This window comes from Suncus etruscus, chromosome 16 (assembly GCF_024139225.1).
Source record: "Suncus etruscus isolate mSunEtr1 chromosome 16, mSunEtr1.pri.cur, whole genome shotgun sequence".
Lineage (NCBI taxonomy): Eukaryota > Metazoa > Chordata > Mammalia > Eulipotyphla > Soricidae > Suncus > Suncus etruscus.
Window position 1 is genome coordinate 83,319,360 of NC_064863.1, and position 18,049 is coordinate 83,337,408.

General features: G+C 36.5%; 1 protein-coding gene across 1 annotated transcript in view; it reads left to right on the forward strand.

Moving 5' to 3' along the window:
• The window catches only part of PDLIM5 (PDZ and LIM domain 5), a 142,021-nt gene that overhangs the window by 109,310 nt on the left and 14,662 nt on the right, over nt 1-18,049 (forward strand). The window contains 1 exon segment of the mRNA XM_049789988.1: nt 11,468-11,642. Within this exon segment, the coding sequence (XP_049645945.1) occupies nt 11,468-11,642 (175 nt within the window).

Sequence of the window (18,049 nt, forward strand, 5' to 3'; positions counted from 1 at the left end):
GCTTCAAGCAGTCACTATAAGGAAATACTCAAAAACCGAGTTCAGTAGCGAGCAACGGTCCATAGTCAAGGGTGGTGGGAAAAAAGGAGCTACTGAGATAAAATCAGTGGCAGAGGTGGTGGCTGCTGCTTCCTGGGCTGAGGCAAGATGTTATGGGAAGTCACCTTTTCACTTTGGGAGCCGGTTGGCACCTGGTTGGAGTGAGCTCAGGGAAGTAAGAACTGAGAGTAAAAACAGTTAAATAGGGAGAAATACCAGATCAGGGCTAAGAGTGATGGGATAGAAAAGGATTCGTAAAGAGGTAAGCAAGGCGGGTTGAGGAAGGGTTCTATGTAATGAGGGAAGGACTATATACTGCTGTGAATCTTAAGTTTGATTTTTTTAAAAACATAATTTTCATTTTTATACTGCTGCTTCCATTGTTCTAGGTCTATGGTGGCTCTCATCATTGTGACTAGATGTACCTTTCTGGCTATCATTTAAGTCTCTTTTATCTTGTACTCTTAGGTCGGTCAGGGTATTGATACATGTGTTCTTTACCTTTGGGAACCTCTCAGTTATTATTTCTTTGACTGTTGCTTCTTCATTGGGATTTTCTTTTTGTTGTTGTATTTTGTTTTGGGGGCCTCACCTGGCAGAGCTCAGGGGTTACTCCTGACTCTGCGCTCAGAAATTGCCCCTGCTTGGGGGAAGGGCATATGGGATGCAGCAGATCAAACCCGCGTTTGTCCTGATTCAGTTGCAACTGGCCCCTTCATAGGGATTTTCTTCATGTATCTGGGGCTCCTCTGCCTCTTCCGTTGTTCCTGTTGAATGATTTCATCTGTTCACTTATTTTGAGGATGTCTTCTAGTGAGTTTGCCACTTCGCCTGCCAACTTTTTTATTTCTGTCATATTTGTTTGAAGTTCCCATATTTCTTCTCTCATATCCTCTTGAATCTTATTGGCTCTTTGTTTCTTTTTTTTTTTTTTTTTTTGAGTTCTCTGACGATCCTCCACATTTCCTCTTAATTACTGCTTTTCTAGTGTCCCATAGATTTTAGTAACTTGTTTCTTAATTATCATTAGTCTCAAAGGATCGCTGTATTTCTTCCTTGATTTCCTCATTGATTTAGCTACTATTAAGGAGCATGTTGTTCTGTCTTAAGGTGTTAAGAGTTTCTCAACTTTTATTTTTACACTCAATCTCTATTTCTGTGCTTTTGCATTATACTAGGATGTTTGGTATGATTGTTATAATTGTAAATTTTTCTTAAACTCATGTCCTAAAATGTGATCTATTCTAACATCCTAGAGCATGTTCCATGTGTACCAAAGAAGAATGTGAATTTAGCTGTTTTGAGCTTGGAAGGCCTTGTAGTGCATAAGTCCCAGATCTTCTAGTCTCTCATTTAGGACTCTTATGTCCTTACTGACATTACTGTTGTTCCACTCTTTCTAGATGAATCTAGTTAGAGTGCATGTTGAAATCTCCCACTACGATTGCATTTCCATAGATGGCCTTCTCTAGGTAGGTGAGCAAAAGCCTTACGTACTTTGCTTACTTTGCTTATTTGGTGAGTATATATTGATTTGAGTTAGTACTTCTTGGCCTTTTGTTCCCCTGTTCCGTAAATACTATCTATACATGTCCCTAATTACTTCCTTGAGATTAAATGCAATTTGATCTAAGAATGACTGTTCCAGCTTTTTTTGTCTTCCTTTTCCTATGTGTTGTATAATATTTTCCATCCTTTTACTCTAAGCCCGTTTATACTGAAATATTTAAGTATACTAAAAAGAAAAAAAAAAAAAACCTGCCAACTAGTTACTCAGTTTGATCAACTGAGTTTTAAGGCTATCAGAGAGAAAGAAGTGCTAGGGCCACCTCCCTAGAAATAGACTATATAAACTGAAATGTCTTTCTACAGATGTGCTAGCTAATCTGCATGGTTTTGAGATGAGAAGCCAGGAGGACATCAGGACAGGCATCTCTTGGCTCAACAGCATTGAAAGGGGAGCAGCACTGTTGGTTTGGGGAGTCTGGGATGTCTTTTTTTTCTTCTTCTTTTTTTTAAATCATTGCTTCCAGTGACTCCACATGATTGTAGGTTCCCAGCAACATATCCAACAGCTACCACTCTTCCCATGTAAGTCCACAGCTACAACCTTGAACATTACCATCCCTACAAAATTATTGTCTCTGTTTCTTAGAAACAGAGGATTCTATAAATGCAGCTATGAGAGGTGAACAAAGGAGTCAGGAAGAACGGGAATGACCTGCTCCTAGGCCTTAGAGTCTCATGACTGAGACTTTCTATTTACTATCTTTCTGCTTTCAAACCTGTGTCCAGGACCTGAGAGTCTCTTTAAGCCTCTCAATGAACTAGAGTGACTATTCTGCCTCGTGGAGCAAACTTCAGTGTATTCAGTCCCCACGGGTCTCCCCAATTTTTGGTTGTTGTTATTCAGCAACCAAATACTTATAAACATAATTTTTGTCTTTATTCCCCCATTTACTTGCTTCTGGTTAGTTTTCCATGTAGCTTTGTTGGTTTCTTTTTGTTTATTGCTATTGCTGTTGTTACTGTTGTTATTATTGTTGTTTTATGTAGTTGATTTGTCCCCGTAGAGAGAATGTGATGTTAAAGTCTCCTATACTATTGTGGTGGTGTTGATGTCTGTTTTGGGCCCATTACTAGTTTGTGTATAAATATTGATTCCCCTTTGTTTTGTGTTAATGAGTATTTAGTCATGTTGAGATATTAAGCTCAATCATCATATAATGTTTATTTCTATCATACTACCTTTTATGAAATTTTCTTAATTTTAATTATAACCCCGTGGTTTACCAAATTGTTTATAATAGAGTCATTTTAGGTCTTAAAAGTTCAAACACCATTCCCACCATCAGTGTGATCTTCCTTTCATCAGTATAGCCTACTTCCATGCAGATACAAACAAATTTGCTTAAAATTGCTTGTTACAACACAAAGGCAACTGGAATGATCTGAATTAGATCAACATGGGTCAATTTGAAGTGATTGTTAATATCTCCATAGTATTACTAAAGTCAGTGTCTGAATATTTACTGGGCTATAGTTTGGTGCTTGTTGAGCTTTCTGTACTACTTATTAAGCTCACTGAGGTGGGTGAATAATTATGTAACTTCCCCATCAAATATTCTATGATATTACTGACTGACACTAAAAGATATTGAGGTGTTACTGTGGCTGTGCAGTCTAGGAATTATAGATGTAAAATAAACTAGGTCCTGGAAATTTGAAACGGTTTAGTTGTGGAGCTGGGCTCTTTCTGTCTGAGGATGTAAGGGATGTTGAGCTACTGTAGTTCATCTATAAAGATTCATGCATAAAAGTTGTCTATCCCTCTCATTTCTCAGGCCACAGAGGTATCAGCCTGAAATAGACTACCCAAGAAAAATCAGTGGCCATTATTTTCCTGTGGAGCATGGTGGCAGGGACAGGCCATTTTCTGCTGGGAGGATGGTAGCACGGAGTGGGGACTGCTGAAATTTCCAGTGGTGGCTGGGTGCAGCAAGACTTGACTCCACCCAATTTGAGAAGAAAATAACCCACAGTTTTCAGACCTATATTCTGATCTCACCTGAGAGGATTTAGCTGTTTGCGTTATATGATTTCAGTTGAGGTGTTTGGCCCTTTCTGTTGGGATGTCAGGATGGGATTGGGCTGCTGTACTTCATTCAGAAAGGGGAATCTATCCCCTTCCTTTTAGGGAATGTCATAGAGGTATCAGCCTGGACCAGATACCTGAAAATATTACCAGTCATTACTCTCTCTCTCTCTCTCTCTCTCTCTTTCTCTCTCTCTCTTTCTCTCTCTCTCTTTCTCTCTCTTTCTCTCTCTCTCTCTCTTCTCTCTCTCTTCTCTCTCTCTCTCTTCTCTCTCTCTCTCTCTCTCTCTCTCTCTCTCCTCTCTCTCTCTCTCTCTCTCTCTCTCTCTCTCTCTCTCGGTTTTGGGAATCACACCCAGCAGCACTCAGGGGTTACTCCTGGCATTATGCTCAGAAATCGCCCCTGGCAGGCACGGGGGACCATATGGGATGCCAGGCTTCAAACTACCGTCCTTCTGCATGAAAGGCAAATGCCTTACCTCCATGCTATATCTCCACCCCCTATTTTCTCTCTTTTTAAAAGTGGTTTCTGTTATGGATATTTTTTGTTTATTTCTTTTGGGCCACACTTAGTGACGCTCAGGGGTTACTCCTGGCTATGCACTCAGAAATCTTTCTGGCATGGGGAACCATATGGGACGCCATGGGATGGATCAAACCGCAGTCTGTGCTAGGCTAGTGTGCACAAGGCTTGCGCCACTGCTCCAGTCCCTCTGTTATGGATATTTATACAAACATTTATTATTACATGATTAGCTTCTGTTTGCTTCTAGTATTTTTTTTAAATATTTTTCATCTTGAGGTTACCATGTATTTTTCATTTAGAATTCCTTTGAAATTACAGCAAGTCCCAAGTTCATTATAGGAGACCCCATTATCATTATTCTTTACCATGTCTTATGGTTTCTGCCTCTAACCAGGTTTCTCATTAGAGATGTTCTTTAGAATTACTCATCAAGCTGTGGCCATGAATTCTTTCTAGTGTAATTTCTTTTGATAAAATTACCATCTCTACAAACATCCCAAATTTTATTATAAGCTTTCTATTGCAGTAATAAAGGTAACTAGATTTTCTTAGCTTAGATGGGTATATTTACTCATTTTATTTTAAAACTTTAATATGAATATGTAAAGTCAATGCTACCAGTTGTATATGTTTTGTCTCTTCTAATAATGTTTTATTGCCATCTACTGCCCTGCATTATGACATTATTGAACCATCTAACTAGAGCTGCCTGTTATCAATTGTAATGTGAGACATCTAGTTTTTTTTTCCATAACCAGTAAATTTTTTCTTAGAATCATGTCTTTCAGAATAAATAAAAGAGATAGCCATTAATTGCTTTTTTTCTTCTCTTCAAAATGTCTTTTCATTGTGATTTCTATGTTGGAACTTTGCCATATTGATAGTTTATTCTGAGAATAGAGTATTTAAAATATTTATCTAAACATGCATGTGTGTCATAAAAAATGATTACTTCCTAGTTGAAGGATATGAATTAAAACAGTAGACAAATTGACCATTAGTCATACCTGTCCCATTGCATATATTAGTAAATAAAGGTAATAAACTTATTTACTTTAGAGACATAATTAACTTGGAAGAATTAGTAATAGGAATGTAAAGAGTATCCCAATATTTTTTACTCTATTGTGAAGACATGGAGTCTGTTCCTATGTTCATGTGATTTTGAATTTCTTTTTTTTTAATAATTTCTTTATTTAAACACCGTGATTACAACTATAAATGTAGTTGGGTTTCAGTCATAACAAGAACACCCCTCTTCACTGTGCAACCTTCCCATCTCCAATGCCTCCATCTCTGCCCTCCCTATCCTCCACCTGTGTTCAAATAGAGTTTCTACATCTCTCACTCACTGACATTGTTAAGATAGTTCTCAGGGTAGTTATTTCTCTAACTGCACTCACCAATCTTTGTGGTGAGCTTCATATCTTGAGCCGGTCTTTCTGGCCTTCATCTCTGGGAATTATTTTATTATCTTTAATTTTTCTTAAAACACATAGATGAGTGACACTATTCTGTGTGTCTCTCTCTCCCTCTGACTAATTTCACTCAGCATAATATATTCCATGTACATCCATGTATAGGAACATTTCATGACTTCATCTCCTGACGGCTGCATAATATTCTCTTGTGTATTTGTACCACAGTTTCTTTAGCCATTCATCTGTTGAAGGGCATCTTGGTTGTTTCCAGAGTCTGTAAATAGTGCTGCGATGAATATAGGTGTGAGGAAGGGATTTGTGTGTTCCTAGGGTACAGCCTGAATGCTCTTGATCTCATCTGATTCCAATTTTTAACTTTTCTAGTAATTTGGCCTTTTGGGGTTCTTTGGGTATTTTACTATGGCTGAACTCAGTGGTGTTCAGGTTGAGCTTACTCCTACATATTTATATATATGTTTTATATATATGTTATGTATATTCTTAGTTACTTTAATATCATTGAATACCTAAGTTGATTCCAAATCTTAGCTATTATACTAAGTGTTGCACATGTGTGGTGTGGTGTGGTGTGTGTGTGTGTGTGTGTGTGTGTGTGTGTGTGTGCTTTTGAATGAATGTTTTTAAGTCCTGGGAGTAGATACCCAGAATAATTGCTGAGTCATATGGAAGCTCAATTCTAAGTTTGCTTAGCACTGTATAAGAGTTTCCTTTTCACCATATTCTTGCCAACAAAGATGGTTGTACTGTTTTTGATATGTGGCATTCTCGCTGTTTGAAATGATAGCTCATTGTTAGCTTGATTTGGATTTCCCTGCTAAGGGATGCTGAGCACTTCTTCTTGTGCTTGCTGGCTATAACTTGCCTTTCTCATTTCTTATCCTCATTTTTTGATAGGGTTTTTGAATTAATTTTTTGTTGTTGATCTTTGTGACCACTCTATATATCCTGGATATCAAGTTTCTGTCCGATGTGTTGAAAGGCCATTCTTTAAGTGATAAACTAGATGAAAATTGATAGAAACATCTTAAAAGTCAAGCCCATTTGTGTTTTACTTTTGATGCCAGAAATCTGTAATGTGAAGTAAATAATTTTAACATGTTTTGGTTTGGAACTCACCTAGCAGTGCTGAGGGGTTACCTCTGGTGGGCTCAGAGGATCATAGGTGCCAGGAATTGAAGCTGGGTTGGCCACATGCAGGGAAAGTGCCCTACTCACCATATTATCACTCTAGTTCCTATTTTCTTAAAGTTTTCTACAATATGAGGAAAATTCTACAAATTAAAATCTTAAATCAATTCTTAGCTCAGATAGTCTAAATGAATTGATCTTTTGTCCTGTTTAATAAAATTCCTTGAATTTTGTTTGTTTGTTTTGCCTTTGCAGCACACCCAGTGATGCTCAGGGATTATTCCTGGCTATGCACTTAGAAATTGCTCCTGGCTCGTTGTACTCTATGGGACACCGGGTGATTGAAACCCAGTCCATCCTAGGTTAGCCCATGCAAGGCAAACACCTTACTGCTTGCACCACCACTCTGGCCCCTTTCTTGAATTTTTTAATTCAAGTTTTTCTTTTTCCCTATGCCCTTTTCTTTTGTTTTGGGGCCACACATGGCAGTGCTCAAGGGTTACTCCAGGCTCTGCACTCAAGAATCACTTCTGATAGCCTCACGGCCTGCTATCTAGGATATTGGGGTTCAACTCCAGGTTTGCCACATGCAAGGCAAATATCTTACCTGTATACTATCACTCTGGTCCTCTTTATTCATTTTTTTAACTTGAAGCTCACTGACCACCTACAATCAGAGCATGTATTACGTCTTTATCTACTGGGCTTCCTTGTTTCATTAGTCTAACCAAATGGAAGTTGTCTAGGTAAGATTTAGTTAATGGGGAGAAAAAGTGCAAGCCTGGGGACTCCAAATGTTGATAATGTGTGATACCACAGAGTAAAAAAACTGATTATAACCCATGTTCCCACTCTCACTTTAACTAAGACACTGTAGATCGATTTTATCTGGGTTCTTAAGAGTTGAAAGGCTAATGAAAGAAACTAATCTCATAAAGTTACAGAATTCTTGATACTTTGGATGCTTGATAGCTTTGGATGCACTGTTCCAGGCCTTTATGGCCTACATACAACATTATCTACTACTTAGAGCATTCTCTTCTACTAATCTGTTTAATTTCGCTCTTAATCATAGAAAAAAAATTCAGACTCATTTTCATAATTTTTTACAGAACTTCAGAATATACTTTCCTCTGATCCTGGATTTTGGCTTAACTTTAGACCCTTTATATTTCCACTGGTTATGATTATATTTCTGGATTATGAAGAGTAGATTATTGTTTAAGCTTTCAAGATAAAGAGCTTGAAAGACAAAAGTACAGAAATTTGATGCTTCTCCTGACTGTTTAAGATGGTTGGAAGGAGCACAGAAGGTGTGTGTCATTTCTGCCATATTTTTTCTTAATTCTGAAGTACTGAATTACAATTCTTTAATCTCCCCGGAGGTGTCAAATCACTTTCATGGAGCAGTTATTTATATAAGTGCATAGCATTGGAATCAGTGTGTATCTTAAGAGTCTCTCTGTTGTTTCTCACATGACAGAGATTACATAGGGCCATGTTTGAATCCTATAAACATTTGCCCATTGAAGGGGGGTTTTAAGAGTTGGTCACACCCAGTGGTATTCAGGAATCATTTCTGGCAGGTCTCAAAATATAATACGGAGCATTGGGGATCAAACATGAAGTAACTACTGTAAGGCAAGTGCTCTATCTACTGAACTGTGCCTGTGCCACATTTGTCTTTTTTCTGTGGTGGAGGTCATTCGTATTTTTGATACCAACCTTAATTCAAATATAGTAACGATAAAGTATAGGATTTAATTAAAAATATTAAGCAGAGACCAGAGAGATAGCATAGCGGTAGGGTGTTCGCCTGGCACATAGCCAACCGGGACAGACCTGGGTTCAGTTCCAGCATCCCATATGATCCCAGAGCCTGCCAGAAGCGAGTTTTGAGCTCAGAATCAGGCATAACTCCTGAGCACCATTGCATGTGGCCCCCAAACCAAAAACCAATATATATTATTTATAAATATAATATAAATATTTATATTTACATTTTATTTATACTTATAAATTTATAATCCATAAATATGTATACATATATTTATAAAATACTTAAAACTAATTGAGTATTAAATTAATTATATTCATATGTTATATAATATATTATAATCATATATTTATATATAAATATTTATATTTATTAAATAATGAATTAATTTTATTTAATATTAAATTAATTGATATTAAAATGAATATTTAAAATATTTATGCATATATATTATATAAAATTTATATATATAAATTATATAGATATAAATATATCATTTATAAAATTATAAACATTTACAATATTTATATTTTATTTATAAATGATATGTTTATATATAAATAAAAATAAAACATCTTATGGTTAGTCTAGATGTACTGCCATGATTTTCTCTATTTCTTTACCTTAAATTATATTTAGTCATTTAAATATTTATGCAACTTTGAGTTTGTGCAAGTGGCCATTCAGAATTTTAATGCTTCAAATCTCTCATTAGCAATCATATTAGATCTATAATTATATTTTTGTTCTGAAGCAGTTCATATAAATCTTTAAAATGTTTCTCAAAGCATTTGAATTTAGTCTTACATGTTTATTTTCAGCACTTGGCATTAAAAATGTGAGTTCTAGGGGCCGGAGAGATAGCATGGAGATAGGGCATTTGCCTTCCATGCTGAAGGACAGTGGTTTGAATCCAGGCATCTCATATGGTCCCCCGAGCCTGCCAGGAGCAATTTCTGAGAGTAGAGCCAGGAGTAACCCTGGAGCGGTGCCAGGTGTGACACACCCCCCCCACCACCACCACCAAAGAAAGACAAAATAAAAGTACCTTGGTATTTTTCATTAAATTAATTGGCTATTTTTGTAAGACTTTTTGGATTAAAGGTGAGCATTTTTCACATTTATGAGAATTGTCATCCCTGAGTTAAGGAAGGATTGTTGATGAATAACAACTAAATTAGAGATGTTATAGAGAAGAGCAAAAGAACACCTAATGGGCAGATGTGAAACTTTACTAGAGTACCCAAGGGGAGGAGGTGGGTAGGGAGAAAGAGAGAGAGAGAGAGAGAGAGAGAGAGAGAGAGAGAGGAGAGAGAGGAGAGAGAGAGGAGAGAGAGGAGAGAGAGAGAGAGAGAGAGAGAGAGAGAGAGAGAGAGAGAGAGAGAGAGAGAGAGAGAGAGAGATATGGAAGGTTACCTGTGGTCAGAGTCAGTGCTGCTGTTTATTGCTGGACCTTAAAGTATTCCTTAATCTCCCTCAGTACTATTTGAATAGAGTAAAAAAAAAGTGCTACAAAGTATGGGTAGGTCATTAGGGCTTTTGAAAAGATTTGAGAATAGTGCCTTTAGATAACTTATACAAATGAAATATTAAATACATATTCTAGTATGATGGTGGCAGGGATATGGGCAAACATAAAGGAAAGATAGGCTTATAATGATGCATAGATTGCAAAGAGCAGTGGAGGATTTTGGAAGCTGTTAAAAAATGTGAATAAAATAAATGGAAAAATAATCAAGCAGAATAAGCTGAAGTAGAGACAAGAAGCAGAAACACTGATTTGGAGACTTGCAGGCATTCATATATGAGCCTGGTAAGATTAAAACTTAAGAGTTTTAATTGGAATCTGAAAGAAGAGATCTTGAGGATGATTAGAAAAATGGCAGTGAAAACAACTTATGAGTACATAAGCCTATTTACAAGGAAAACGTGATGCAGGTTTGGTTTTGCTGGAGCACACTGAAATGCAGAAAGTGGTTGAAGATGTAGCCAGTGGAGACCAATGGAGGGAGCTGTATATAGCACCTTGAAATTAGTATTAGAAATTAGAAATTAGGGCCGGGAAGGTGGCGCTAGAGGTAAGGTGTCTGCCTTGCAAGCGCTAGCGTAGGACGGACCGCGGTTCGATCCCCTGGCATCCCATATGGTCCCCCAAGCCAGGAGTGACTTCTGAGCACATAGCCAGGAGTAACCCCTGAGCGTCACCGGGTGTGGCCCAAAAACAAAAAAAAAAAAAAAAAAGAAATGAGAAATTAGTATTAGAAATTAGTCGGTCATAGGGAAAGCCTTTATTTGGTTTCTAAAGAATTATGATTGGGTCAGATATTATAGCCAGAGGTGCCATTGGAAGGATTAATTTAAGGAAAACCAAGTATTTTGATGACCAATTCATGTGGGAGACATTGAAGACCTAAACCAGCACAGTATTATAGGAAGGAATGTGAGAGATGCAAATCTAGAACTGTTTTTGATGTTAATTCAGCATGGTCTGTTTTATATACTATCAAACTTTAATGTTAAGATAGTTCTTAGATAATTGAGTGACTGATTGGTACCATCTGCTTAGATGATACAGAAAGAAAGATAAAGTTCATTTTTGCCTTTACAAATATCTCAACACTTAAAGATATTTTTATGTGCCTAAGACATATGTGAAGTTAAATGAGAGCTTAATAAGGATGTTTATTTGATCAATATTTACCCTCACTATTGCTATTGGAAGAATAGGTGACTGTTTTTCCTTTAACATGTTATACATATAGGTGTCATGACTATCACTTTGTCGTAATCCTAGGTTTTCCTTTCTATTGTTTTCTGAAGCTTCTTGTGTCTGAAATATAATATTTTTTAAGTCTGAGCAAATATATTATTCTTACATTGATATTGACAGAGGAAATAATCTCACCAATTCTCATTCTGATTTTGTGTGTTTTGTTTGTTTGTTTGTTTTTTGCTGCCAGCACCATCCACAGCGAGGATTTCCAACAAAATGCCTTCAGCAGGCGCAGCTGTCCCTACCAGCTCAGTCGTGGGGCCACCCCAGCCCAGTGAGCAGGATACTTTGGTGCAAAGGGCTGAGCACATCCCTGCAGGAAAACGTACACCCATGTGTGCCCACTGCAACCAAGTTATCAGGTGAGCTGGTTCTGAAGCTTTCTTGGAAGTACATAAGACGCTGTTGTTTGTTTTCTTGTTTTCATATTCTACAGTACTTGAAATTCGGTTAGTGAGATTACTTTTGGAATGGTTATGAATACTTGTACCCTTCTCACTTTCTGTAATTTAGGATTCTAGTTTAGGATGCTATTTCTAGTTAATACTTTTTATGAAAAGTAATTCTGGGCTTTTTGAAAATAAAACTAAAAAATATTGATCTATAAGTTCTGATCAAAACAAAAGGCAAATAATAATTAATGTGGCTTTTCGGTGGATAAGAGTATGGATAACTGAAAATGACCCTGAAAATAATATATCCTAGCTTCATTATTTTGGAAATTATAAAGGTGATAGCTTTATCCAGATAAAAAATAGTGACATAAATGAAAGACTAGCAGGTAAACAGATGACAAGATTATCAAATACCTAAGCATTTAAAGATATAATTGCCTTAAAACTATGTTAAATATTTTCTTTATTAGTTTAGTTCACAACATTCTTTAAGGTGTGTTTGTGTTTTTGGGGGGGGGGGGCACAGCCAGTTGTGCTCAGGGATTATTCCTGGCTGTGCTCAATGATCACTCCTGGGTAGGCTCAGTGAACTAAATGGGGTACAAGGTATCAAACTCAAGTTCGCCACATGCAAGGCCAGCATTTTCCCCTCTTTGCTAGTGTTTTGACTCCAGTATATTGTTGTTTTTCATCCAAATCTATTTTATTCTCTTAAATTCCAAAGGAGTACAGGGATCAAGTTATGTGCTATTCTGGCTCATATTAAATAATTGCACATTGCTTATAAAGTAGCTGTTAAAATATTGGCGGTGGGACAGAGCCATAATGGTTCAATCCCCAGCACTATGTATGGTCCCTCAACCCCACCAGGACTCATCCTGAGCACAGAACCAGCAGGAGTAAGCCCTGAATACCACTGGGTATGTTATAAACATAAAATAAAATAGCAAATGTGTGAGTTCAGGAATTGAAAGTGGACTATGGGAATCCTACCATAAAGATCTTGTGCCTCTTGGTGATATTTTGTTAGAAATAACATGATTGGTTGAAATAACTGTCCATGCCTCTCCTCAGTTCTAAATTACCTTGTTTTTAAGTATTCAAAACAATGACATCTTTAGAGCAGAATATGGCTAAAAGACTTACTTGCTTTTCCTATTACTTATTAAGAAGTATAGCTTAGAGGGCCAGACCCATGGTACAGCAGTAGGATGTTTGCCTTGCATGCTGCTAAGCTAGGATGGACCGCAGTTCTATCCCCCAGCATTCCATATGGTCCCCCAAACCAGAAGTGATTTCTGAGCGCATAGCCAGGAGTAACCCCTGAGTGTCACTGGGTGTGGCCCAGAAACAAAAAAACAAAAAATAAAGAGGCATAGCTTAGAATGATGTTCCGAGTTAATACTTAAAATGAGCCACAAGGATCAATGAACTATTTTAGTTCAGTCATTTACATACACCAATACTGTCTTTATCTACTCTGGAGAAGCCTGTGATCTCTCTTGAACATGGATTTCCTCTTTCCCCTCACATTTTTTTCTTTTTTTTTTGTTTTTTTTTTTTTTTGTTTTTGGTTTGGGGGCCACACCCTGTGAAGCTCAAGGGTTACTCCTGGCTATGCACTCAGAAAACACTCCTGGCTTGGGGGACCATTTGGGACACCGGGGACTGAATCGCAGTCTGTCCTAGGTCAGCCAGGTGCAAGGCAAACACCCTACCGCTGTGCCACCACTCTGGCCCTTCCCCTCACATTTTTCTAAGCAAATTTTGTTCAGTAAAAATTATGTTGCTTTGCTTTGTGTGTGTATAAAGACATTGTTGTGCAGAAATGGAATCACAGTGCTAACATTTGGCAAACTGTTATTTTTGCTTACACTTTACTTGCTACAGTGTATATATGCTCGGTAAGAATTAGAAGTTAGCAAGTAGTAGTAGTATTCATGGAAAACTTAGAGGTTTCTGTGTCTACCACATTAAAGATATTCATTGAATATTTCACCTGAACAGTTCACTTGACATTTATTATGACTCAGGCTGTAAAGCAGATTTGGCCAAAGTCATTCTCCTAAAATTCCCTTGTAGAACTATCAAAATGTTACAAAGTTTAGTATGGTATTATTCTACCCCAGTAAATAAAACAATGTTCTTAATAACTAGTAACATTGACAGTTAATATTAATAAAATTAATTTCTAACTATAATATTGCTTCTTTAAAGTAGAATGCTTTGGATACCTACACTAATAATTATGGATTCTTTGTTTTGCATAAAATCATCCTTTATGAAACTATGATATATCTATATACAATGGATGACTAAGCAGCTGTTAAGAAAATCTTAAGTCATGAAATTTGCTTATACATGAATGGATATGGAAGTATTATGATTAATGAAATGGATGAAATAAAGGGAATGGCACAGACATAGAACGATCACACTCATTTGTGGGATATTTAAAAAGGAAACGTAGTATGCTACTCATACTCAAACACAATAGAAATGAGGGCCAAGAGAACTGGTCCATGGTAGAAAGAGGGGGGGAGTGCAGTTTGAGCAGAGAAGGGACCACTGTGATAATAGTAGGAAATGATCACTCTGGACAAGAACTGGGTACTAAAGGGAGGCAAAGTGATATATATATATATATATATATATATATATATATATATATATACACACACACACACACATGATGCTTACTCAGTAACTATATGGCAAACCACAGTGCCTAAATGGAAAAAGGGAAGTGGGAAAAGAGTACCACAGAGGCAGTCTCAGTAGAGAGGGAAACTGGGCATTTGTGGTGGAAAATGTGTATCTGTGGAGTGATGGGTGTTGTAACTTTGTATGACTGAAATTTAGTTATGAACAACTTTGTCACTGTTATTCATGGTGATTCCATTCAAAACTAGTTTTAAAGAAAATTAATTAGAAATGTTTTTAAAAAGAACCCTTTATGAAGATAGGAATCACTGCTGTTATTGTATGCTTTGTAATCAGATAATTGCTAGATGGTTTAACAGAATCTCAAAGTATACCAGGTATTTACTTATAGTGCCTAATTGCCAATTTTATAGCATGCTTATAGTCCCCAGTATCAGTAGATTTTAAAAACTAGGTGGGTCAGATAGTGCAGTAGGACACTTGCAATATGGCTGACTCTGGTTCAATCCCCAGGCATTATCAGCAGTGATCCCCAAGTACAAGCCATGATAAGCCCTATCACACCCTTCCTTCTGCTATAAAAGAAAAAAAAATATTGAGCATGGATAAAATATGAATCTAAATTGTGTACCCCATTCCATCTGCCTTTTTTCAGAATTCATACTATTCCAGGATTTCTTGAATGTACTGTCTTCTTGCCTTGTGAAATAATATCTTTTATGTTAATGAAATTATTAGAATTCCTTAATGGCTTCTTCCTCTATTAAATTTTATTTTGCTCTCCATTATCCCAGAACTATAATCAAGTAAGCAGTAATGCTTCATTTACTAGAAAAGTTCATAGGAATAGGAATTACTTCGTGTTAAGATCATATAACAGTAATAACTGCACATTTACTTGGTACTTGAATGTTACAGCAGCTTGAAAAGATTGTGGTAAATTCAGAGACCTCGTCAAAGCATAATTCTACTTCCTGGCCTCAGTGTCAGTATCACTTACCAAAGCAAGACAGAATTGGATCAAGTGACATTCTCTTGGACACCTGTTTTAATAACAAGCCACAGTTGCAGGCTTATTATTTTCAATTCAGTATATTGTAACCTGGTAAATAATTAGATGCTTTAAATTTATTTGATGAATTATATTATTCCCCATATTGCTGTTTATTTTGCTTTATAATGTATTTTGTTTTATATTTATAAGTATTCTAAATTTGCAGAAGTATATTTTAGATCAAGACAGACTATAACCACAAATTTATGTTTTTTACTGTTTCTTTTTCTGTAAACCTCAGAAATTTAAACCGTTGAAGGTCCATATAGTGTATATGTTTAGGTTAAAGATGTATATGTGAATCTAATGTTTTATAGGTCGTTAGTTTATAGATAGGTAGTATGTTATATTTTAGATACATTTATAGAAATTTAGAATCTTTGCTGTGGAACATTTTAGTCTGTTTGATAATTATGCCATGTCTTTGGCTTGTATACTCATGAAAAGATTGCTGCTAGAGCTCTAATATAATAAACAAAGAGGAAAATGTACCCCAAACCACATTTTAGTTTTTTTGATAAATGGGCTTGTATACATCTAGTAGTATAAAAATCTATTGTTCACTAATATTACCTGAATATTCCTTCAAATATGCTTCTTAGCATCTTTATGGAAAAAAATTATTCATTTATGGTGCTTGCATATTTTTTCATTAACTATATCATTAAAGTAATTGCATTATAGCATTATCTGTGTTTCAGGTATGCATCTTTCAGAATAAGCATTAAGTTTACCATTAAAAATTAGTTTGTGGGCCCGGAGAGATAGCATAGCAGCGTTTTCCTTGCAAGCAGCCAATCCAGGACCAAAGGTGGTTGGTTCGAATCCCGGTGTCCCATATGGTCCCCCGTGCCTGCCAGGAGCTATTTCTGAGCAGACAGCCAGGAGTAACCCCTGAGCACCGCCGGGTGTGACCCAAAAACCAAAAAAAAAAAAATTAGTTTGTCTGTTCTTAACCATATGTTTGTCCTTTATATTCTGATTTGCCAATTCTCTTCTCCCTTTCTTTTTTAACTATATTCTTATAGTTCAGGATCTGTTTTCATTTCATTTAGTTTATGTGTTGAGAAATTTTTAGATATGAAAAATGGCCAGTATATTTTTCTGTCTCCAGTGAAATATCAGAACAATCACATTTAGTCAAACCTTTGTTTATTACAGTGAGACAGAAAATTTTGACCATTCGTTTGTTTCTTGCTTTTAATAGACATTTATAGGCATTATTTTAAGATAGCCTTTTCATTTACCACAAGAAGAGACCAGCAGTTCTTATCTCATCGTTGATTTCTTATCTTTAGTACTCCCTTAGGTATTAGGTATTCTGTTTTGATGACCCCCCCCCACGTTCAGTACATGAACCTACAGATTAAGAAGCTATGTGAAGGCAGAACTCGAGACCTCCTCAGTAACTTTTCAAGAACTCAAGACTCCTCAAAGGAGTCCAGTGATCTGATGCCAATGGCAAAGGCTATAGAATCAAATCTGAATAAGAAAAATAAGAGATTCACACAATTAAAAATAGTGCAAGTATAATTTCAGACTTGCTTCTTGGTTTAGTCACTTCTCAGACTGAAGTTTAGAGAACTTTTAACTATTTTCTCAACATAGAGATTCTCTTCTAAGGTCTGTGTATCTCTAGGTTACAGTCCAGAGCTTCAGCAGCTCCCAGTTTGGCTACTTTCTTCCTCTAGCACAATGGAAGAACATCTAGGACAGCCCATTACTGATAATCACTTTTGATAAATCAGTATCACTTGAATAGGGACTCAGTTTATTTACATAGCCAATATTGCTATAGAAATTATTGATATGAGTGACACCTCGTAACTATAGCATCTCTGCCTCCACTCAAGAGCAGAGTCCAGGCCAGACCGCAGACCAAAGGTGTGACCATACTGAAATTTCTTTTCTATGACTTCGCTTTCCCAGTCTTAGCCCTCATGGTTAGTGGTGAATAGTTCTTTTTTTTTTCCACATAGAATTTACATGATCCATGATTCTATATTTTTGTTTATAACTTTTAAATATATTCAAAATCTTCAACATTTCTCATTATTTCTACTGAAGCTAACCTCAAGCCAAGCCACTATCACTTCTCACACAGGATAATGCAATAGTTTTCTAACTAGTTCTTCAGCATTTTTCTACCCTTCTATTATCAACAAGATGAGTAATTCTGATAAAATATAAATGAGATCATGAGATCAAGTCTATTTCTTCTATCATGTCACTATAATGGCTCCATTTGGGATTATAGCCAGAATCTCTCCAATGGCATAAAGGTCCTACAGAGCAGCTCCTTCTTGATCATGTCTCTTCTGTACTTATTGCTGATTTCTTCCTTTTTTCTTTTACTGCAATCACACTGGCCCTCTTGCTTTTTCATATACTCATATACTCCAGGCCTCTCTCCGTTAAGTTCTTTGCACTATCTATTTCCTTTTGTGGTTTCTTTTCACCAAGATATTTGCATTTTTCACCTTTACCACCTTGACTCTTTACTCATATCAAGTTCTCAGACTTCTTATCCTTCCTTCTCTCTCCATCCTCATTTTTTGGAACGGACCACACTTAGCTCTGCTCAAAGTTTGATCTTAACTCTATTCAAGAATCACTCCTGGCAGTGCTCCAGGAACCTTACGTAGTATCAGGGATC